General features: G+C 42.8%; 1 protein-coding gene across 1 annotated transcript in view; it reads left to right on the top strand.

Annotated features, from left to right (window-relative positions):
* Nmt1 (N-myristoyltransferase 1) overlaps positions 1 to 24,478 on the top strand; it is a 32,846-nt gene that overhangs the window by 3,318 nt on the left and 5,050 nt on the right. The window contains 10 exon segments of the mRNA XM_047542948.1: positions 10,310 to 10,418; positions 13,069 to 13,099; positions 13,102 to 13,212; positions 15,369 to 15,487; positions 16,992 to 17,083; positions 18,318 to 18,434; positions 19,122 to 19,292; positions 20,536 to 20,644; positions 23,517 to 23,687; positions 24,163 to 24,330. Coding sequence (XP_047398904.1) covers positions 10,310 to 10,418; positions 13,069 to 13,099; positions 13,102 to 13,212; positions 15,369 to 15,487; positions 16,992 to 17,083; positions 18,318 to 18,434; positions 19,122 to 19,292; positions 20,536 to 20,644; positions 23,517 to 23,687; positions 24,163 to 24,330 — 1,198 coding nt within the window.

Raw genomic sequence — 24,478 nt, 5'->3', positions numbered from 1 at the left:
TTTGTTATGTTTCTTTATATATGAGTTTTGTTCTTGATGTTTGTCATGAGTATTTCTTTTTTAATATTTATTTTAGTTGTAGATGGACACAATGCCTTTATTTTATTTATTTTATTTTTATGTGGTGCTGAGGATTGAACCCAGTGCCTCACAGGTGCTAGGCAAGCATTTTACCACTGAGCAATAATCCCAGCCCTGTCATTAGTGTTTCTTCCATAATTAAATAAATATAAATATATGGTCAGTATAAAAATTCATACATATGTATAAATACATACATATGTGCACATATATGCTTATACATATGTATTTATTTATCTTTTAGGGTTTTTTTCTTTTCAAGACAGGGTCTCAGTATATTCGGGCTGGTCTTTGATGAGCTTAAGTGATCCTCCTATCTCAAACTTCTCAGTATCTGGGACTACAAACATGTGCCACCACACTCAGCTCTGTCTACAGTTTTTCTATGACCATTTAAAGAAAAAAAAAAAAAAAAACCCCACTCAGCTGGGTGCGGTGGCACACACCTGTATACCTGTAATCCTGGCAGTTTGGGAGGATGAGGCAGTAGGATTTCAAATTTGAGGTCAGCCTCAGCAATTTAGGAAGACCCTGTCTCAAAATAAGAAACCGACTGGTGAAATAATTCAGTGGTAAAGTCCCCTAGGTTCAATACCCAGTACCACAAACAAATAAACAAACAAACCCACCCATACTCAATAGAGGAAAGAGGTTAGCATTTTTCCCACAAGTTCTTGTCCGATGTAAATTGCTCTGAAAAGTTTAAGAGTTAGACTAAAATAATCTTTATACATCCTTTCATCCCTCTGCAATTCCTGATTCATCCATATAGTTTAATTTGCCCTTTTTTGGGGGGTGGGGTAGTTCTGGGGGTTGAACCCAGGGCTTCTCTTATGCTAATACATCCCCAGCCACTCCTCTCCCTTTTTTAAATTAAAGACTTTCTAAGAAGTATTAAAGAATCATCAGCTGGCAGTGGATTTTTTTTTTTTTTCTTTTCCTATGCTAGGAATTGAACCCAGGGATACTCAACCACTGAGTTTCATCCCTAGCCCCTTTTATTTTTGATTTTGAGACAGGGTCTCTTGCTGAAGCTGGCCTTGAACTTGCAGTCCCCCAGCCTCAGCCTCCCGAGTTGCTGAGATTACAGGTGGGTGCCGCTATGCCTGGCTAGGTCTCAAATTTGTAATTCTCCTGCCTCAGCCTCCCAAATCACTGGGATTACAGCCATGTATCACCATGCCCAGGTTGGCAGTGGATTTTAACAAATATAAAGTTTTGCGGGCTGGGGTTGTGGCTTAGTGGTAGAGCGCTTGCCTAGCTCGCATGAGGTACTGGGTTCCATCCTCAGCACCACATAAAAATAAATAAATAAAGGTATTGTGACCATCTACAACTAAAAATATTTTTTTTAAAAAAGTTTTGCAACAAGAAAGAATCAAGACTACTATGTTTTTAGAATCTTCTTGGAATTTATTTTGAGATGTCATCAGTAACAATTAAGATGCTAGTAAGGAGAGGGTCAAGAGCTCTCTGATGAGGGATGCCTCTTCTCCATCCTACTCTTTTTCCATGGGGTAGGGTAACATGGATTCTTAGTAGTTTTCCTAATTTCCTGATCATGAGATATTGTTGCCCATGAAGAAACTTAAGAAGAAAGAATGGACTTTTTCAAAGTTAATTCCATAAAGCTATCTTTACTTGCTTTTGTTTTTTTCTTCAGATTCTCCAAAAGTAGTTCTCTCCATGTTTACTTGATGACTAACAACTGCTTCCAGCTCTTGGAAAGAAATCTTTTTAGTCCCTTTTTCTTCATTTCTCCCTTCAGCCTTTGGTTTTCAAAACTAGATCAAAGCAGAAGTGAAAAGAGAAACCTCATCACTGATATCAAATAAGTGTTCTAATTTTGCTTCCCAATTAAGTGGCAATTAAAAAAGAAACTAATCAAGAGCTGCTTCAAAGAGAAGAGACTGGAAAGCAGAAGAAATGAAAAGTAAATGAGAGCCTATTTCAGGGAGACTGCTGCTCGTGGCAAACTAGTTTTGCTGATTTTTCACATTGCTTAACTAATGTGCTCACTCCAAAGTTTTCCAGCTTTACTAAGTTGGCAGTTAACCCTTTCCCTATGGAGTCTAGAGATTTAGTAACTTTAGGAGAATGCTTCTTTAGCTCTTTCTCTTTAATTTTTATCTGAAATCTCTGCTCTTTAAGCCTCTTTTCTAATTCCTCAAAGGTGTCCTTGGGATTGTTGCATTTAATACATGCAAAATGCATCCTGTGTTAAGAGAACCTGAAATAAAACCAAATTAAAATTCTATGACAAGGTCAGTACTTGATTCAAATTATTTCTCTAGTGCTGCTGCTGACTGGGAGTAGCTGAGGATTCACTAAGGTGTTTGTGTGTGTGTTACTGGGGATTAAACCCAGGGATGCTCTGCCACTGAGCTGCACGCCCAGCCCTTTTTATTTTATTTTACTTTGAGACAGAGTTTTGCTGTGTTGCTAAGGTTGACCTCTAACTTGAGATCCTCCTGCCTTAGCCTCTTGAGTCCGTGGGATTATAGGGATGCACCCTCGTACCCAGTTTACTCTGGTTAAATGTCCAATAAATGTTACCTATTGCTGTTACCGCTGTTTTGGACATTGTGCTGAGCCTTTTACGTGGATCATATCATCCACAAGTTCACTTATGAAGACTGATTTAGTTTTTATTGGAATTTACATCTCTACCTTTCTCTCTCTCTCTCCCCCCGCCCCCCTTTTTTCTTTCTTTTTTTTTTTTTGGTGGTGCTGAGGATTGGATCTTTGAATATGCAAGGCAAATGTTCTGTGACACTGAACTACACCTGCAGCCCTCTACTTCTCCCTTTGACATCTCAAGTGATTCTGCACTTGCCAGATTCCTTTTCCCTACTAAGTTGACTTCTGAATCCTGAATCTGCAGCAGTGTGATCCTACCTTTGGATCTGTTCAACAACCTGTGGACTTTTCTGAACTAGGGAGCCAGGTGATAAGGGAGATGGCTGGCCCTTTGAAACTCCCCTTGATAGACCAGTGTGTTCTTCAGAGGTTATGCTAGTATGTGAAGTTGTTGGCATTGAGTCATTGCTCAGAAAATTTACTGATAATGGTCTTTGAACAGCATTTGATTTGGCTTTGGAGTTGCAGGGTCACAGTCTAGCACACCAAACAAACTCAGAGGATGTAGAATTTTCAGTTTGTCTCATTGCCATTTTAAACAGTTCCATCAGAGCTTGTATCACCTCTAAAGAACAGCTATTCTTGACAAGAATTGGCTATATCACCCTCAAAACTCTCAGGGAGGACAGAGGATGGCAATAAAAGAAAGTCTTTTTTAATTCCTGACCATAAGCTGCTCTTCTTTTCACAGGCGCCCTAGGGTACTTCTGTGACAGTTCTAAAGTGTCTTTATTTTTCCCATGATTTAGGGTTCACAAGTGTATTTTTTAAAAATCTAAATAACTAATTGGTAAGAATATGTAGAGTTCGGGGTATCGCATTGTGATCCTGCAGCCATAGCAATAGAGAATAGGCAGCTGATATTGATTCATACCATTTGGTTTCCTCCAGGGCATCCCTTTATCCACCTCTCTTTGGGTTTTCTGAATACTAATAGGATTGCTGGTTAATGTATCATACTGCAGAAGTAAATTGATTTGCAATAGGATCTTCTGATGTTCAAAAGAATTAGAGGTTAAAATTTATTTTAACAAGTGTCTCTGGAAATTTTGACTTTCAACCCAGAAAACTAACTTCAACTTTTATATTATGTTATTTATTTATTATTTATTTTGGTGCTAGGGATTAAATCCAGGGGTACTTTACCATTTTACTACATAGAGTGTCCCACTCTATTTTATTCTTGATTTTGAGACAGGGTCTTGCTAAGTTGCTGAGGGCAGCCATACTTGTGATCCTCCTTCCTCAGCCTCCCAAGTCACTGGGATTACAGGTATGCATCATCCTGCCTGGTTAACTTCCATCCTTTAGCGGTAGAAAACATGTAAGCAGCTGGGTATTGTGGTGCATGCCTGTAATCCCAGCTACTCTGGAGATTGAGGAAGGAAAATTGCAAATTGAAGGCCCCCCTGGGCAACATAACTAGACCCTGTCTCAACAAATAGAAAGGGCTAGGGTTGTGGCTCAGTGGTAGAACACTTCCCTCACATGTGTGAGTTTTGGGTTCGATTCTCAGCACCGCATATAAATAAATGAATAAAATAAAGGTATGCCAACAACTAAAAAAAATATTAAACAAAACATAGAAAGGACTGGAGATGTGACTCAGTGATAGAGGACCCCTGGAGTCAATCCCCTATACCACACGAAAAAGAAAACAAGTAACCAAAAGTTGTGAATTTTATTTCTTGGACTTTTCTTCTTTTGGTCTCATAACCTGTGGTCTCTGTAAGATATCAACACCATTTGAGATAGAGTGAAGCTTTTTTTTTTTTTTTTTTTTGTAGGAACAGGATAGATCCTAAGAAATCTGACAATTTAAAATCCCAACCAGCAGCTCACAAGAGCACAGCATTTCCACTGCTTTTTTACAGTGTTAACACACAGCTGTCCTATAGAACCAGTACTAAAGATGTTTTGCTGACCTCTTTTGTACTAAAGCTTTTCAGAGTTTTATTTTAGCCCTGAGTTTTATATTATGCCCAGAAAGCATCTGTCAGACATGTAATTGTTGAACCCTTAACCGTGTGCTTATTAAAGTATTAAATTGTTTAGGAGATCATAATTTTAAAATATACTTATCAGTGAGAGCTGGAGAAGTAAGAAACAGCTTTCTAGATAAAACATGACCTGCTCTCCTAGTGTTATCTCTAATACTTGCTCCTCTCGTACATCGAAGCTTTGTTCTAGGGCCTAGAGTGATAAAGCAGTTAATATTCTTTTGTCTTTGGAGGCTTCTAGGATAAAATCTTACAATGAATGAGACCCTTGCATTTGAGGAGTGATGGCTCCAAACTTTTAGAAATTGCTGGCTTGGTCCTGGGTACTTACTGGTTGGTTAGTTATGACCAATTTGCCTCACCTTGGTTTCCTTATCTTTAAACAGCAGGTTAAGTCAGATGACTCTGAGATTCCTCTGGCCCTGTAGGCTTAGCTCACACTCATGATAAAAGCTTTCAGTTCCCTGGTATGCACATTTGAGTAGATTTTGTGATCTTGTAATATTGAGAGAAGGCCCACATTATGAACCCTTGGTGTTGTCTGGAAGTTCTCTGCTCCTCCTGTTCATCTGTCCGCTTGCTCCTCCCTCCCACCCACCCACACACCCCACATTTTATTCTATTTCTAGAAGTAAGTACTGAGGTTCATTTTCCACCTCCTCCTCTAGCCCTGATTTTATACAAGAGTGTCCAAAGGATTTCTTATATGTTTGAATTTAATTTTTTTAGCAATTGATAATCAATTTATTAAAATAGTTGACTTAGGCATCTGCAATGGTGACTTCAGCTTCCACTCCTGGTTTGATACCTATGATTTTAATCTGCTTAACATTCTCGGAAGGACTATACAAGTCAGTGAATCGCGTGTGAATCCCATGTCTTAGACTCTGCACCACAAGGTGTTTCTCTTGTAGTGATTCTCAGAGTCTTGGTATACATGCCCATGGATCCTTTCACCTTGAAACTTCTTTTTGTCCTCTGAGAAGTCAGTGTACATTATCTCACTTGCAGCTGGTCAGGGTAATTTGGCAAATCACCACCTCTTTGGTAAATCTACCAGTGTAGATTTTGAATTATCTTTCAAAGTTGTGTAGGGGCTGGCACTCAGCGGTGGAGCACTTGCCTCACATGTGTGAGGTGTCAAGTTCAATCCTCAGCATCACATAAAAATAAATAAAATAAATGTATTCTGTCCATCTACAACTAAATTTTTTTAAAAATGTGAATAAATGATGGTTTAAAAAAAAAGTTGTGGCTAGCTGGGCATGGTGGTGCTAAGGCAGGAGGATTGCAAGTTCAAAGTCAGTCTCAGCACCTTATGGAGATCTTAAGCAACTTAGGGAGACCCAAAATAAAAAATAAAATTGCCTGGGGATGTGGCTCAATGGTTAAGAGACCCTGGGTTCAATCACTAGTACCAAAAAATTAAAAAATTTAACAAATAAAAGCTGTGGCTGTGGTGTGGTTTCCTGTCTTATCCCTCAGCTGGAGAGAACAGCAGTGAGTCAGGAGCAGGAGCAAGCGGAACAGCTCTGCTCCACCCACAACTGCACAGTCCTCAGAAAGCTTAGACTTAGAATTCCAAGCCATTGTTAAAAGATGACATTTCTCTTCTTTTCTGCAGTTCTCTAGCTTCACCCTTCTGAGTACCTAGGACTGCTGGGGTGTACCACTGAACCTGGTTTCCAGTTCCATTAAAAATGATTCAAAGCTGTGTATGCTGATGACCCTATAGTTCCAGCACTCTGGAAGCTGAGGTGGGAGGATGAGTTGAACCCAGGAGTTGTAGACTCCATTTGGTGACATTCCATGTCAAAAAAAAAAAAAAAAAGGAGTCAAATTCTTGGAGAAGGACTAGCTGGCTTCTCTGGGGTCCTGTGGTTTGATTTTCCCCAAATCCAAACTGAGGTCATTCTTCTGTGAACTTGGTTTCCTAAGGATTCTTTTTTTTTTTTTGTATTTTTTTAGAGGTCAATGGACCTTCATTTTATTTATTTATATGTGGTGCTGAGAATCGAACCCAGTGCCCCACACATGCAGGGCAAGTGTTCTACCACTGAGCCACAACCCCAGCCTTTTTTTTTATATAGTGTTACAAAATTTCAGAACATTTTTATTAAAATAAACAGAATGCCAAGGCTGCTTCATGATGCTTCACAATAAATTTTCAAGTCCATCTTGATTTTATAATAGAAGCTGGGAAAAAATGACAATAATTCAACATTCACTTACGGGTGGTACCATGTACCTGTTCTATAATGCAAGAGTTAGGGATAGTACACATTCAGTCATTCAGTAAGCAGAAGGGTACCATGCTAGATGCTCAGGCTGCATATATACCCCACGTTCACCAACCAATAAACAAGGCATTTGAACATAATGTGCAGAGTGCAGGGATGAGAGAAATGGAGGGTTTTTGGAGGCTGCTTAGAATGGAGCATCTCACCTAAACCTGGGTGGTAAGGTGGCATCTTAGAGGAAATAACCTCTAAAGTGGGTCCTAAATATTCTGTTAGTATTAGCCAGGTAACAGAGATGCAACCCCAGCTTTTTAAAAAAATTTATGGTACTAGGAATTGAACCCAGGAGCATTCAGCCACTGAGTTACATCCCCAGCCCTTTTGAATTATTATTTGAGACAGGGCGTCATTAAGTTATTGAAGCTGACCTTGAACTTGTGGTTCTCCTGCCTCAGCCTCCCAAGTAGCTGGGATTACAGGCAAGCACAACCTTGTACAGCCCTAGGATGCTTCTTAAAGTCCTAGTCTCAAAACCTTTGAGCTTGGTTTCTGATGAATAATTAAAATCATTATAATTTGATAGCTAACCATAGTGAGCTCCTTGGAAGTATTCTCCCTAAGTCAGTTTTCTTCCTGATTGGGGATGTTGACTTGTAAGACTCTGATGAGTTCTTTATGTGACCTTGTGATTGTGGCTCAGTACCTGGTCGCTCAATGAAAATGACTCATTTAAAAAAAAGCAAACTTCCCTTTGTTCAACTGTTGGTGTACTTGATATACAAGTTGAAACAGGATTGTTGCTCAGTAATTGTATATGCACATTTAAGCCAGTGCAAGGAAAATGGAATTAACTTGGGTTTTAGTTTGGGTCTTAGAGTTTGCCAGGCAGTAGTACTGGTAATGCATAAAACAAAACAAGAGTGCAGCCCAAGATCCTTGCACAAAAACGAGGTCCATGATGTGACCACTGCATAAAAGTATTTCCAGTGAATAACCAAGAACAAAGGCATAAAGGTAGTTTTAAAGGTGATTTTCTACACTTGTAAAGACTTTTGAAGTTGGGAGAAGTCATTTATTTTCCTCATGTAAAATCGTGTTTAATAAATATCCAGTTGGCTAATATGCAGCAGTTCTTCCCCTTGACCTTTTTGTTTTTTTCCATAGAATTTTAAAATGTTTTTTAGGGCGATTCATATGCAAAGACCGATAATTCATTCCACAAACTGATGTAAAGTCTGGTAAATTGTATTTAACAGTGGTAGAGTACTTCATTGTCTCCTAACATCAGTGGTGTGTGTTTGTGTATGTGTGCGTGGTTCTTGGATGGAACACAGGGCTGAGGGCATGCTAGGCCAGCAATCTGCACTGAGTTGTATCTCCCCCTCCCCCACCTTTTTTTTTTTTTTTTTTTTGGTAGTACTAGGAATTGAACCTAGGGGGGCACTCTTCAACTTAATTTTTTTTTTTTTTTTTTTTTTTTTTTTTGCGATAGGGGCTTATGGTTCAATCCCTAGCACCACAGGAAGCAAAAAGAGAGTTTCACTAAGTTACTTAGGCTGGCTTCAAACTTGACAATCCTCCTGCCTCAGCTTCCCAAATTTCTGTAATTACATGTGTGTGCTACTACACCCAGTTGCTAGCCCTGGCTTGTTTCAAACTTGCAAACCTCCTGCCTCATCCTCCTGAATAGCTGGGATTATAGGTGTGAACCATCACGCCTGACCATCAACTGGTTTTTAAACCTTATAATATTCCACTTAGTCCTGGGACCGAAGTGAGAATATCTGGAATAAGAAAGCCACATAGTTGTGATAGGCCACAATTGGGCCTATGTGTGATTAAAAAAAAAAAAATGAGTTATTAAGAAGAAAACATAATCTCAGACTGTGAATAATGGTGGTTCCCATTCTTTGCCTGGGTTTAGGGGTTTTTCTGAGCATCTGGTTTTAAGGAGTTCACCTTATTCCCTCTCTGAATGTTCTCAGTATTTCCTCTCTGTTATACTTCTGTGTCTCATTAATAGAATACCTAGCAGGTGCACTTATGTCCATACTTTAAGACCTTACACTTGGACTAAGTGAACCTCCAGTCTTTACTATTCCTGACTTCACATTCTTTTCTTATCACTCTAAATTCTATATGTCAGGAATAGGAAGAGATAATTTTGAAGACATTCAACAAAAGCAGATGGTAAGGGCTGGTAGAGCACTTGTCTCTCATGTGCAGGGCCCTGGGTTCAATCCCCAGCACAGCAAACAAAAAGGAAATGGCAGGACATGGTTACAGATTTCCTTCTCTATAGAACAGAACAAGAGTGCTGCTCATGATCCTCACACACATGCATGCAGTAACACTTACTGTTAGCTGATATTAATCTTCAAATAACACTAAGGCATTTTGAGACTCTAAAGTCTTCCTGAATTACAAATGGTATTTCCCATAATGTTATTGGAAAATGTATTTTATAATGTTTAAATTATTTGACAATTGGTTATCTAGAATGTATAGATCTACACTGAACTATATCCCCTGCCTAATTTTGACTTTTTAATGTGTCTAAGAAACTGCTCTTGCTGCATCGTGCTGAGGGAAAGTATCATAAGGACATCCCCTTTACTACACATTCATACAAATACACATTGCATGTGATCTCTCCATGGCAGGAGTAGCTGGGTGCTGCTGCTTTTACTTAATTTTCTCAAGATTTCTAATGCCAGGGTTTGTCACTTGTGGTCCCTCAGTCTGAGTCATTTGATGCCATCCTCAAACCTGCAGGCCTGATTTGGGCGTTTCTCCTGACTATTTTGAACACAGATTACTACAGTGTTAAACTGCCTTTTTCCCCATCCCTTTCTCTCTTTTCCATACTGCCTTGTGCTTTAAGTCCAGTTGGGGAAGCTTGCTGCATCTGGGGAAGAAAGGCAAAGCATTCCAAAAACACTTTTCCTTCCTTTTGGCAATTCTCCTTTTTAAATTCAGGGCCCTAAGGAAGCTGTAGCAATATGAATACCCCTTTGACAATTTTCATGTGCCTTTGGTACCATCAGCCTGGCAATCTAAAGAAGATAAACACATAAAGCAAAATGAAAAATGGCCTTTGAAACAAATAGTATATGCTTCTCACAGTGCCCCCTCCCTGGGAGGCTGAGGGGTGGGAGTGGGAAGGAGAGCTGTGCTTGCCAGTGTCCTCCAAATGCCCCTTCTGGGAGCTGGATTCTCCAGTCTGCTTTTGAAGCCAACAGGCTTGATTAAGGAAGGTCTGTTCCACAGAAAGCCCTTTGTCAGTGTAGCTCAAAACAGATGATAATTTTTTAAAAACCCTGCATCAGTGTTTACTTTGTCTTGCAGTGGTTTGAGTCCAGCCAATGACACTGGAGCCAAAAAGAAGAAAAAGAAACAAAAGAAGAAGAAAGAAAAAGGCAATGAAACAGATTCAACCCAGGATCAGCCTGTGAAGGTAACAAGGAGACTCTGTTTTCTTATGACAGTCTGTTTTTCAGATGAGAGTGTTTTGAGGTAAATGTAGAAGAACAATTCAGATTGACTGTCTCTACCCATATTATTTCAAGAAGCAAGAATTGGATCCCAGTGCTGTCCTCTGCTGCCCTACACCTAGGTGATGAAATTGCTCTCAGTTCCTTAAAAGACACAGCAGGGTAGACACTGACTTCCAAAAAAGTGGTGCCCTTCAGAACTTACAGGTACATACTGCTGGTGTGCTGAGCCATGTGTTGTGGAGTAATGACTCTGTGACAGCCTAGAGCAGTGGTGTTTAGCCTTCTCTGTTTTAGGACTCCACCACTATAAGAATAAAAACCCTTTAAAAAAAAAAAAATCTTTTCGAACATTTATTTATTTTTTTATATGTGTGTTGAGAATCCAACCCAGTGCCTCACACATACCAGGCAAGTGCTCTACCTCTGAGCCACAACTCCAGCCCTAAAAGCCCTTTTATTAAAGCAGTGCTATAGTAGTCATTGTCTTGAAAACCAGGAGTCCTGCAGAGTTTTTCTGAGTTCCACTATTGAAAACACTGGCCTAAAGTATACAACCTAAGACTGACACACTGGCATGAAACCCAGTGATATGGGAAAGGATAGTTTTGTTCCTTAAATTAAAACAACATTACCAAAGAAAACCTTTTATTTCAGGTAAGTGTTCTCTTCAAAGTAGGTTTGGGGGGAACAACTCAAGACTTATCCATAAGTCCCTTTTAGAATTGCCTTAGAAACAGTATATAAGTCTCAGAAGAAATCCAGTCTCATTTCCAATATATCTGTGCTTTGCTTTATTCTTCAAATGTTATGCTCCAACTTGAATCTTCTATCTTGTTAAGACATGTCTTCTAGTAATTTTTGACTACTTCTAATGTCAGACCCACTATGGAGGGCTGAGGTTGTAGCTTAGTGGTAGAGGACTTGCCTAGGATGTGTGAGGCACTGGGTTCGATTCTTAGCACCACATATAAATAAATAAAATAAAGGTCCATTGACAACTGAAAAAAAATATTAAAAAAGAAAAAAAAAAAACCCACTATGAAAAAAAAATTATCATTGCTGACTACCATGTTCACTAGGCTCTTACCATGAACCTCATTTAAATTAGCCCCAATCTCCATCATTCCTAGAAGGAAAATAGGACTCTTTCCATTTCAAACATGAGAGAAGTGACTTATCCCAGTCTTTCACTCAGGAATTCTCTAGCCCAAGCCTATGCTGGTTTCAGGATATTTGTCTAGGAGTGGGTATTTGTCTGATTGCATGAATATTTGAACTCAAGCCTATATTAAAGTAGTTCACCTAACTGGGTTCAGTGGTACATGCTGGTAATCCCATCTATTTGGGAAGCTATGGTGGAGGATCCCAAGTTGGGCATCAGCCTCTGCAATTTAATGTCTCAAAATAAAAAGAACTGGGGATGTGGCTGTGTGATTGGACATCCCTGGCTTCAATCCCCAGTACTATAAAAAACAAAAGAAAGAAAGAAGTGGCAAGCATAGTGGCACACTCCCGTGATCCCAGTGACCCAGGAGGCTGAGGCAGGAGGATCACAAGTTCAAAGCCAGCCTCAGCAACTTATTGAAACCTTGTCTCTAAATAAAATATAAAAAGGGCTGAGGCTGGGGTTGTACTCAGTGGTAGAGTGCTTGCCTATCATGTGCAACACACTGGGTTTGATACTCAGTACCACATATAAATAAATAAAATAAAGGTCCATTGACAGCTAAATATATATTAAAGGTGGAGGGCACTGGGAATGTGGCTCAGTGGTTAAGTACCCCTGAGTTCAATCCCCAGTACCAAAAAAGAAGAAGAAATAAATAATATTGGCTAATCTATGTCTTCACCTAAAAGTCTCCAAAAATACTTTTGGGGGGAAGAGGGTATTGGAGATTGAATCAAGGGTCTCATCCCTGCCAAGCACACGTCCTACCATTAAGCTGTACCCCTACCCTGCTGTAAGACATAGTTTTGAGAGAACATTTTGTAGAATAATATATAGTTCAATATTGGTTTTCAAAAGGTATGCGTGTGTTTGGAACTTGCATGCAAAAAGTCCGGAATTATATTAATATCTTCTCACCTCTGCTTGACTGTTGATGACAGGATTATATTTGAAGGATAGTGACTGGGGTTGTGACTCAGTGGTAGAGTGCTTGCCTAGCATGTGTGAGACACTGGGTTCAATCCTTAGCACCACATAAAAAAGTAAATAAATAAAATAAAGGTTTTGTGTCCATCTACAACTACAAAAAAAAAAAAAAAAAAAAAAAACTTTAAAAAAAATTATATTTGAAGGATGGGATCATTGAGTTTTTACCTTTCACGTGACTTACACTCCTTTGTATTGTTTGAAAATTTTCACTGAGCATATAGTACATTTGCCATCAAACCACCCTAGAGTTAGAAGGGGAGACACTGTTGGCAGCACCTCTTAGTTCATCATCAGCCAGTCCTTCTCGAATTGAACAACATTTCGACCTTGGATTTAGGACAGTGGAACCACCCCTTTCTTTGAGTTGTACCCCTTAACTCTTGAACTCCTAATAAATCAGAAGTCTTACTAACACAATGGGCCTTTTCTCTCCCAAACTTTGTCTTTCCCAGATGAACTCTTTGCCAGCAGAGAGGATCCAGGAATACAGAAGGCCATTGAGCTGTTCTCAGTGGGTCAGGGACCTGCCAAAACCATGGAGGAGGCCAGCAAGCGAAGCTACCAGTTTTGGGATACACAGCCTGTCCCTAAATTAGGTATGTGTGTGCTTTCTTTCCCAGGTGAGGGTGAGGAATGTGTCCTAGCTGTGTTCCATGCTGAATTTGAGAGGGAGAGCAGTAGAGTCCTGGAGTTCCTTGGTGGTTATTTTTAGAGAGTTGTTTTTTAAAAGGAATATAGAAGACCGTTGTTCAAAGAACTTATCATTTCACAGCAGCAAACACTGGAAAATGAGGATTCTTTTAGTCCCTCATCATCCATTATAAATCTACAAAGAAAAGTAATGTATTGGCACATGATGAGTGGGGATGTCTGTCCATGGGTCTATCTTCCTACTTAGTTTTGTGAGATATTGTCCTGTTAGTCTGGGCAAATGTGTAGACCTGGAATGGAGAGTCTCCCCTCCTCCTCCCCTTTTTCTTAGCTGATGCATACTTACTTAATGTGACATTTTACTTAACAGTGGTAACTTGGCTCCTGTAGTACTATATTTAGGTTTTATCAGCACCTCAGCAGTCATTTAAAAAACTGTAATAAAGGCAGGCACAGTGTTACACACCTGTAATACCAGTAGTTTGGGAGGCTGAGGCAAGAGGATCACAAGTTTGAGGCCAGCCTGGGCAGCTTAGCAAGATCCAGTCTCAAAATAAAAAATTTTTGAAAGAATTAGGGATATAGCTTAGTGGTAGAGCACACCCACAAAAAAAAAAAAAAAAAAAAAAAGAGGTCACATTCTAACACTAAATGAAAGTGACCATCAATTTGTATATGTTACTGCTGCTTTCCAGAAATACTGTGGGACTTGACAGTATGTTCTTTGGAGAAGAGTGGGTGGGCAGGGCCAGGCCAAAAATTAAGAGGGAAGAAATGCAGCTGGACCCAAGAAGATTCTAGCCGCAGAGTTGGGGAGTATACATACAAGTGCTCCTCAACTTAACGATGGAGTATATCCAGATAAATCTATCATAAGATAAAGATATCATAAGTTAAAAATGTACTGAATACACTTAACCTACCAAACATCACAGCTTGCACAGCTGATTTATCAAAAAATAAATGGAGGCTTACCATTCAAACACTGTATAAAAATTTGGGCTGGGTGTGGTGGCACATGCCTGTAATCCCAGAGGCTTGGGAGCCTGAGGCAGGAGGATCACCAGTTCAAAGCCAGCCTCAACAACTTAGCGAGGAGCTTAGCAACTCAGCAAGACCCTGTCTCTAAATATAAAAAAGGGCTGGAGATGTGACTCAGTGATTAAGCACCCCTGGGTTCAATCTTCAGTACAAAAAAAAAAAAGTTTGTTTGGTATTGTCAGTTGGCAAGCACTTACTGAGTGCTGTGTGTAAAATGCAAATCTGAAAATGTCACCCTAACCTCACCCCTCCCCTGCTACCCCCTTACAAACCCATTAAGAATATCTCAGGGTCCTAAGGATAAAGTCCAGCTCCTGGAGTATGGGTCCTCCATGACTGGCCCTGCTTTCCTGTCCAGCCTCATCTAGTCCCTCTCCTTGATCTCCAGGGCCCCCCACCCCAACTCCCACAGAGGAGGGACAACTGGCCAGAGTGGAGATGTGTCAGAGGCTGACTTCCTGGCAACACTGCATGCTCAGTGATTCAGCCTAAAGGCACTTGCATGATCTGACCACTGAGGGCCTGAGTTGGCAACAGCAGTTAACTGGCCCACACTGCTGAAAGCTATGGGTGGCAGGGCCAGAATTGAGCTTGGCGCCTAAAAGCCATCATCTGGCTTCAGGAATGACCTAGTACTTTGCTGTTGATACAAAGGCAGCCTTGTTGCAATGCCTTACAAATCCACTCAGATTGGGGGGCCTGGACCAGGGCATGACAGCATTCTTTGCACCAACCAGGAGGCAGGAAGCCAGATTAGTAAAAGATAAATGTTTGTCATCCAGGAACCCAAGGGAGATTTAAAAGGATTTCCAAAAATGAGCCACCTTAGATCCCAGTAATTGTTCTGAGGTTTTGCCCCGCATTGGCCTTCAATTAAAGACCAAGGGTAGCTAGAGGGGTGTTTTCAATTGCCAAGCACAGAATGTTCTTCAGAATCAGAGCTCCTAGGGAGAAGAGGAATTTGCTGCGATCATTTTTTGATCTGAGTGCCCTCCCCCAACCCTCCCTGAAGCCCATCCCATAGGAGCAGAGGGCAAGGCTCACGGCTACGTTCTTTCAGGTGAAGTGGTGAACACCCATGGTCCTGTGGAACCTGACAAGGACAACATCCGCCAGGAGCCCTATACCTTGCCGCAGGGCTTCACCTGGGATGCCTTGGACCTGGGAGACCGTGGTGTGGTGAGTAGGCCTGGGACCTGTGGGTAAGACAGTGATTATACAGACTGCTCAGGAACTCTTGAGAACTAAGCCAAGAAAGGCTGAATAGAACCCTATCTCTTGCTTCTTGGGGCCTACCTAAGACTCCATATAAATAACACTTGGCATTTCTGGCAGGTTGAAAGTTGCCCTCTGTGGCTTCCAAATATGAATGAATAACTTTCTTTCTATATATATTTTTATTCATTCGGTCTCTTGTCTTATTTCTTGGGTGTCTCCTGACTGATGACCTGGGACTGCTGCATAGGGATCTCTTCTTCCCTCTCTATCAGAGCTTCTTTTTCTTTTTTTTTTTTTTTTTTGACATGAGGAACTTTGTTTCCCCAGTAAGGAATGATGAAAATGTGAACAGATTTTTCCCTTTTTTTTTTTTTTTTTTTTAAAGACAGGGTCTTATCTGTGTGTGGTGGTGCACACCTATTATCCCAGCTACTCAGGAGGCTGAGGCAGGAAGATCCCAAGTTCAAGGTCATCCTGGGCAACATAGCTAAACCCTATCTCAAAAAGGGCTGGGGATAGCTCAGTGGTAGGGCACCTGTAAGTTTAATCCTCAGTGCCACACAAAAAAAAGAGAGAGAAAGACAGGGCCTTGCTATGTTGCCTGGGCTGAGGATGCAGTGACTTTTCACAAGCATCGTCTCACTACTGACACTTGGGGACACCCAGTCAGCATGGCACACTATAGCCCCTAGCTCCTGGGCCCAGGCTGTCCTCCTGCATTAGCTTCCCAAGTAACTGGAACTGTAGGCAACTTCATTGTGACCAACTCATGAGCAGAATTTTTAAATAGCAAACTTGGGTCAACAGATGGAGACAGCAGCTGCCCAAGGCAGAAAAAAAAGGTCAAAAGGTGTTTGGTTGGGCCACTAGACACGGTAAAAAAACATTGGCAGTAACTCTCCTAGGAGTTATCCAGCCCCAAGAATCATCTGTCCAAAGCATTTTCACAGAAGTAAAGATCAATGATGGGGAGCTGGGCATGGTGGCACATGCCTGTGCTCCCAGTGCTCAGGAGGCAAAGGCAGGAGGATCACAAGTTCAAAGCCAGCCTCAGCAAAAGCAAAGTGCTAAGCAACTCAATAAGACCCTGTCTCTAAATAAAATACAAAATAGGGCTGGGGATGTGGCTTAGTAGTTGAGTGCCCCTGAGTCCAATCCCCAGTACCAAAAAAAATATCAGTGGCGGCTCCCCATTGTTGATAGTGGAGAATAATGGAGCAGTCACTTAATTAGATGACATTCTTGGTCTGCTACTCTATGTACTTAACATAATGGCTCTACCCTTTAGTGATTCAGTTTCCCATTACATCTTGTTCTAAAAGACTCTGTCATGCCTGGGGTAAAGAGGATTTGTGAGGCTAGAGGTTTTTGGTAGTTTTATGCATTCTTCTGTGAAGCCACACACCATTGGAGTTTCCCCCCATCTGGCATCATACCTTGCAGTGAGCTCCTTATTTCTCTACAGCTGAAGGAACTCTACACCCTCCTGAATGAGAACTACGTGGAAGATGATGACAACATGTTCCGATTTGATTATTCCCCAGAGTTTCTTTTGTGGTGAGTTATAATGACTTTCTTAGAATTTTTTTTCTTTTTTAATTTGTAAGCAAGAGAAATTTACTTCTCATGGTTCTAGAGGCTTAGAAGTCCAAGATCAAGGCATTAATAAGCATGTTTGGTGTCCAGTGAAAGTCTGGTCTCTGTTCTAGAATCTCTTACAGTTCCAAAGGCACAGCATAGAGCAGAATAATCACAGGGCACCAGAGTTTTCATCCCTGCCAAGAATTCACTTTTGAGTGGCAAATTAGTGTGTTCTTCTTAAGTTCCTGCTTTCAAAGGAGACTTGCTTTCATTGGAGCTTAGAATTGAAACCTAATTTAAGACAGATTGAGGGCCAGGGTCGTAGCTCAGTGGTGGAGCACTTGCCTTGCACGTGTGAGGCACTGGGTTCAATCCTCAGCACCACATAAAAATAAATAAATAAAATAAAGGTATTCTGTCCATTTGCAACTTAAAAAAAAAAAGAGAGAGAGAGATTGACTTGGGTGAGGTAGATTTTTGTAGAAAAGATAATCTGCTGTATGTTGACTTTATGCAAAAGAGAAGTTAGGGGGGCTGGGGAGATAGCTCAGTCGGTAGAGTGCTTGCCTTGTAAACACAAGGCCCTGGGTTCGATCCCCAGCACCCAAAAAAAAAAAAAAGAAGAGAAGTTAGATGAGACCTACTAAGATTTTTTTTTTTTTTAAAGGAGAATCATTTTCTGTCCAGTTTCTAAGCATGCTCAACTATATAAAAATGGCCTTGCCTGGCTGAGTTATCCACCTGGCTGGCCATGTTTAATATCCAGGAAGAAAGACGCCTGAGGCTGAACTAGAGAGGGATTGCCTTCAAGGGTAGACAAAAATGAACAAGTAGAAAGAGGGGCAGGTAGGGAGAGCTCTAGGGGTACCAGAGTCAGCTCCCAAGCATGACACTCACTGGCCAGTTTAGAAACTGAAGAGGGAGGCCAGTTCTCTGGTTCAAGCCATCTAATGATCACAAACAAATCAGGCATGAAATCCTCAGTATGAAGCCTTGGATGGGTGAGTAAAGCCAAGTGGCCTGAGAGTGAGAAGTGGCTATGGTTTGATTCCATTTGTGTCTGGGAAAGCTTGGCCCTAAAAAGAATTCAGCTCCTCATCTCTAGGGAGATGGTAGCACCAGGGTAGAACCAAACATGGCTGTGGAGCCCAAACACCCACCCAGCATGCCGAAAGCAGCACCATAGCCCCAGCCCTTCTGTCTTTTCCAGGGCTCTCCGGCCACCTGGCTGGCTTCCCCAGTGGCACTGCGGGGTTCGAGTGGTCTCAAGTCGGAAACTGGTTGGGTTCATTAGCGCCATCCCAGCAAACATCCACATCTACGACACGTAAGCACCAGCACCCACCCCCACCCCCACCATCTTGGTCTGACTGGATGAAGGAGAAAACTACAGTTCTCCCATGAAGGGGAGCACAGGTACCAGGCATGGAAACTCATCATAGCAACCATGTGTTTTGCTCTGAGTTGTGGCTTGTTCCTCTGCCTGTGATTTGGGCAGAGAGGGGCCCACCTGCTCCTGCACTCCAGCAGGCATGTGATGATTTACCCGAGCCACTTCAGAAGTGGACTAGAGCCAGTATGACCCAGATTGAGATGGTCATTGGAACCTTCCATCTCTGCTCTTCCTTTTTCCTGGCAACATCATAACCATATGCCAGTCTTTGTGGAGGATTCTGTGCGAATCAGAACCCTCGAGATTCTTGACTTCCTTTGTAGGGTTCCCTGTGTGCTACAGGTGGAATTTCCCAGCCTGCTTTTGAGGATACCCAGGGAGATGCTAGTGATGTCTTCAGATAGGGTATTTGCTTGGCTCCCACTTAGTTTGGAAGTGGAGTAGTATAGAGACTGATGGAGTGTGGGAGGGAGCCCCAGTACTACTGATCAAGGGAGGGTGGCAGCAAAATATACACCTTGTGCTGAAGCCCCCTTCAGGTGTGACTCCGTGTGCTTGAAGGAATTGCCATGACTTTCCCTGTTAAAAGCTTTGCTATCTACACCTTCCCTCTTCCTTCAGAGAGAAGAAGATGGTGGAGATCAACTTCCTGTGTGTCCACAAGAAGCTGCGCTCCAAGAGGGTGGCTCCAGTCCTGATCCGAGAGATAACCCGGCGGGTTCACCTGGAAGGCATTTTCCAAGCTGTTTACACTGCCGGGGTAGTGTTGCCAAAGCCTGTTGGCACCTGCAGGTAAAATTCTCTTCCTGCAAGATCCTAGAAATGTGAGTGCCCCAGCTCTAGTCAAGCTTTGTGAGATACATTTCTGCTTCTTATGTGTGCCCAGGAGTGGCTTGAGGCCCTAGTATCTGATGTGGGGAGAATGGGGTACAGAGGAATGAGAGGAGGTATAGAGATATTGGTCTGGAATGAAGGGTTAGCTACTCAACTCCTGCTGGTTACTGCCATTTAGAGACAAGGAGAGTCAGTCTGGTGGGAGGTTTTGTTTTTGTTTTTGTTTTGCAGTACTAGGATTGAGCCCAGGTGTGCTCTACCACTGAGCTATGTACCTCAACCCTTTTTACCTTTTATTTTGAGATAGGGTCTTGCTGAGTTGTTGAAGGTATTGCTAAGTTGCTGAGGCTGGCCTAGGACTTGTGATTCCTGCCTCATCCTTCCAGGTCTCTAGAATTATAGGTGTGCCCCACCACACCTGACCTTATTTTTGTTTTTGTTTTGTTTTTTTTGTACCAGGAATTGAACCCAAGGGCACTTAACCACGAACCAAATCCCCAGCCCTTTTTATTTCTTTATTTTGAGATAGGGCCTTACTACATTGCTGAGGCTAACCTTGAATTCATGATCTTCTCGCCTCAGCCTCCTGAGTCACTGGGATTACGGGCATGTGCCCCCATGCCCAGCTTTCTTTTTGTTTTTAAGGAAGAGGCCAAACCTGGATTTTTAAGGAAAATGTCCTAAAATTTTATTGGTTGACTCAGTTTTGTTTTGAGAGTTGCGTTGGGCAAAGAGAGCTTGTTTGATCCCTGTGTGATTCAAGGAGAAACTCTGACGTAGATATAAAGTTGTTTGAAATTATTGAATAATTTCTGTCTATAGAGAACTGGAAAGTGAGATACCAGGTAAAGATAGACAAGGAGGAAGGAAAAGGGCAAGCATGTACCACAGTCTTCTGGGCATGACTGTAAATCTTTTCCATTGACTTGATTCCAGGAATGAGGATTGCTGTCCCCAGACAACTGCTGTTACAAAGGAATAACTTTTGACATTGAGAAAGAAAAATAGGGAGAAAGAAAAGCTAGGAGGAGCTATGGCAGGTCCGAGTCCTCTTGGAAAAGCTGGAACCTGTGCTGGCTCAGCCCAAGTGGGGCCTGACTTGTCTCTCACGCCACCTGCTGGCCATCTGGAGGTCTCCCTGCCACAGTTCTAATGGCACTGGCCAGAATCCCCTGAGGACAGGACATTTGTGTCCCCACAGGTACTGGCATCGGTCCCTAAACCCACGGAAGCTGATTGAAGTGAAGTTCTCCCACCTGAGCAGAAATATGACCATGCAGCGCACCATGAAGCTCTACCGACTGCCAGAGGCCAGTGGCACCCTGGGGTGGGCAGGGACAGGAGATCCTGGCCTTGGCAGGAAAGGAGCTGAGCTGGGGGGCAGAGGGAGAAAAGTGATCCGGCCCATAGTTTCCTTAGTCTCCAGGTTTCCATTGCTTCTGGTTTTTTTGCGGGGGATGGTGGGGGTACTGGGGATTGAACCCAGGGGTGCTTAACCACTGAACCACATCTCCAGCCCAGCCCTTTTTATATTTTATTTATAGACAGGGGCTTGCTAAGTTGCTTAGGGCCTCACTAAGTTGCTGAGGCTGGCTTCAAACTCATGATCCTCCTGCCTGCCTCCTGAGCTGCCGGGATTACAGGCATGCGCCACCACACCTGGCCCATTTCTGTTACTTTTTTGTTTTGTTTTGGTGCTGGGGATTGAACCTAGGGGTACTTTACCACGGAGCCATATCCACAGCTCTTTTTAATTTTTATTTTTTGAGACAGGGTCTCACTAAATTGCTTAGGGCCTCACTGAGTTGCCCAGGCTGGCCTAGAACTTGTGATCTTCCTGTTTCAGCCTTCCAAGTAGCTGGACTTACAGGCATGTGCCACTATGCCCAGGCTTGTTATCTATAGCATAGTTTTATTTTAGTTTTTTCTGTCCCTCCTGAGTCTGTGCCTGGGCTGGCTTCCAGGCCATGTATTGATAGACTCAGAGAACACCTATCCTGTATAATTTTAGCCTAAATGAACATAAATAGATCAATCTACTTACTTCTTCATATTCATTGCACACATTCCAGAGCCCAGCACAAATAAACTCTTGAGTGTCCTTCCTTCTGCCAAATCAGGTAAAGGAGGGTTGACCTAAGCTTGTGAGGGAAACCTAGGTTTTTAATCCCAACATCCCAACAGTGGATTTGCCACTGAAAGACCAGGCAGCCTAGCACAAGCAAGTTTTCTGCCCTGGGTCTGAGTTGACCTGGTTTCCCAAAGAAACCAATGTTCCTGCCCTCTAGTTGTGCCTGGCTTCAGGATCCTGAGGTAGGAACTCTTGAAACCCCTTCTCTTTCTTCATAATGCTTCCAGTCAGCTAAATTATTGTGTGCCTGTTTCTTGGAGGACTGCCCACCTGTATTCATCAGCCACCAAATAGTATTAATCACCCTGTCATGGGACTAATCCACTACTGGATTGTGGTCATAGGTGTTTCATCTTGAGAGACCACTGGTATAGTTAGACACTGCCAAAAACAGATTTGAGGGCCATAGTGGGTGACCTTTTCCGCCATCATAGCAGGTGTGCCCTGTGTCCCTGGTAGTCAGAGAGTAATGCTAACTGCTGCAGCAGCCAGGAAGATGTCTGGATCTCCCCCATGTCACTGTAAGAACCCATTGTGGCTGTGATTTTAAGCCCAGTGTGTGAGGTGTCACTGTGAGAGCTGTCATGTAGAATGAGGTCACTAGGTATTCCCTAAAGAGATCAGGGCTAGCAAGCAGTTTTGGAGAGCAGAGTCCCAGAACTGAACTTTTAAAAGCAACTCCTTTCCTGGGAAGCAGTTGTACCACACAGCAACAGGCATATCAACCGTAACTCCACCCAATTTTTCATTTGTGTATCAAAACTCTGGGGATGGCCTATCAGCTCCAGTATTTGCTCCATAGGATCACATGTTTTCCTTCCACTGAAGCATTTTTCTAAGAAAAAGCATCTGTACAGCTGGGTGTGGTATTGCATGCCTGTAATCCCAGTGACTCGGGAGGCTAAGGCAGGAGTTTTGCAAGTTTGAGGTCAGCAACTTAGCAAGGCCTTAAGCAACTTAGTGAGACCCTCTTTGAAAATAAGAATAGGGCTGGGGAGATAGCTCAGTTGGTAGAGTGCTCACCTCACAAGCACAAGGCCTTGGGTTCAATCCCCAGCACCGCAAAAAAAAAAAAAAGAATAAAAGGGGCTAGGGATGTAGCTCAGTGGTAAAGCACCTCTGGGTTCATTCCCTGGTACCAGAAAGAAAGAAATTTTTTTTTTTTTTTTTTTAAAGCAAAAGCATCTATAGGGTAGGGTAATAGTTTTGAGTTGAAATCCCTGGAGTTGGGTGTTTTTCGTCTGAGTTCATCTTGCAGGAGTGTCCTTTTGGGGTACTGCTGAAGCTGTGACCAGACCAGGCTGGGTCCTGGGGTCTGTATGTGTTATGCTCTGTGTCTGTAGGAGAGGGTCAGTGAGTGTGGGGAGACAGCAGCTGTGGTTCAGTGTGAGGAAGAATGGGTGCTCAGAGGTAGGCTTCACTGAGGCCCAGGAGCAGCCCTGTGCTGGACCGAGGGAGATAATGGAAGAGCCCCCAGCACATCCAGGGAGCCAGCAGAGTTTCTCTCAATCATGTCATTGTGGACATTTTGGGCTGGGTAGTTCCTTGTCATGGGAACTGTTTTGTGTGTGCAGTATAGGATATTTAGCATCTCTGACTTTTAGATCCCAGATGCCAGTAGCACTCAGTTGTGACAACCAGAAATGTCTCCAGATATTGTCTGGTGTCCCCAGGGGGCCAGATTGTCTCCTTTGAGAACTGCTGGGCTAGATGGACATAAGGTCTAGCCAGAGTGACCATCTGACCTGGAGGGTGGAAAGCTCCATGGGAAGTTTGAAACAAGGGAGCATAGGAAGCACTGTGTCGTCTTAGGAGAACAGCCTGGGACCATGTGGGTGACAAATGATGCAACAGCCTCAGCCTGTATGGCAGCCAGGACAAGATGGGAAAGGGCCAGAAGATCCTAAAAGGGCAGGATTTGGACCTGAGTAGGAAGGCCCAGGGTGTAAGGGGAGTGGGTGAGAATGACCAAGGAGTCTCTCTTAAGGGGCTGGGTAGATAGATTTGGTGTGACAGACACATCTGATACCATCTCTTCATCCTCCTTCTAGACTCCCAAAACAGCTGGGCTGCGACCAATGGAAAAAAAGGACATTCCAGTAGTGCACCAGCTCCTCACAAGGTACTTGAAGCAGTTTCACCTCACACCAGTCATGAGTCAGGAGGAGGTGGAGCACTGGTTCTACCCCCAGGAGAATATCATTGACACTTTCGTGGTGGAGGTGAGTTGGAGGCAGCTCCTTGAATCAGCCAGGTTCCCAGGGCCCAAGTTTTGGCACACTAGGCTTCTTGGACCTTCTGTGTTTGGTCCTCTTGAAAGACAGGGAGCTGTAGGTTGTTGTTCCTACAGCCACACCCACCTTGATGACACAGAATGGCATACCAAGCCCCTCTTGGTCAGTTAGGCAAGCCTTTGATTCCTTGCTTGTTCTTGTAGTGCTGTTTCGATACCAGAGACACAGTCTGGGGGATGTGGGCCACAAGGAGAGGTCCCTAATGATGCCCAGCCTGGTTCTGTCCTTAAGTGTCCTTAGCCAGTGTTTCCTCTCCTGCATGTCCTGTTCCATTTTCCACTCATTCAGCTAGAGGGGTAAAGCTGCCTGGAGGTAGTGTACGCCTATGGAGAATGTATTGTTTCTGGGCCATGGTGTCACTGTGCGTGTGTGACACTGCCTCTTTTTATTATCTTTCCTTCAGAATGCAAATGGCGAGGTGACAGATTTCCTGAGTTTTTATACACTTCCCTCCACCATCATGAACCATCCAACCCACAAGAGTCTAAAAGCTGCATATTCCTTCTACAACGTTCACACCCAGACCCCTCTTCTAGACCTCATGAGCGATGCCCTTGTTCTAGCCAAAATGGTGAGGAGCAGACCAGAGGGTCTTGGGAGATCCTGGGGATAGGGCAGTGGAGCAGCTCCCTGGAGCTTGGTGCACACGGGCTGGGAGGCTTTAAGCCCCTTCACCTTCCTCTTAGGTGGGGTGCTAGCAGTTTTCAAGCTCAAGATTC

The sequence above is a fragment of the Sciurus carolinensis genome, chromosome 3 (genome assembly GCF_902686445.1).
Source record: "Sciurus carolinensis chromosome 3, mSciCar1.2, whole genome shotgun sequence".
In the NCBI taxonomy this organism is placed as follows: Eukaryota; Metazoa; Chordata; class Mammalia; order Rodentia; family Sciuridae; genus Sciurus; species Sciurus carolinensis.
This window is presented reverse-complemented; position numbering and strand designations above follow the sequence as displayed.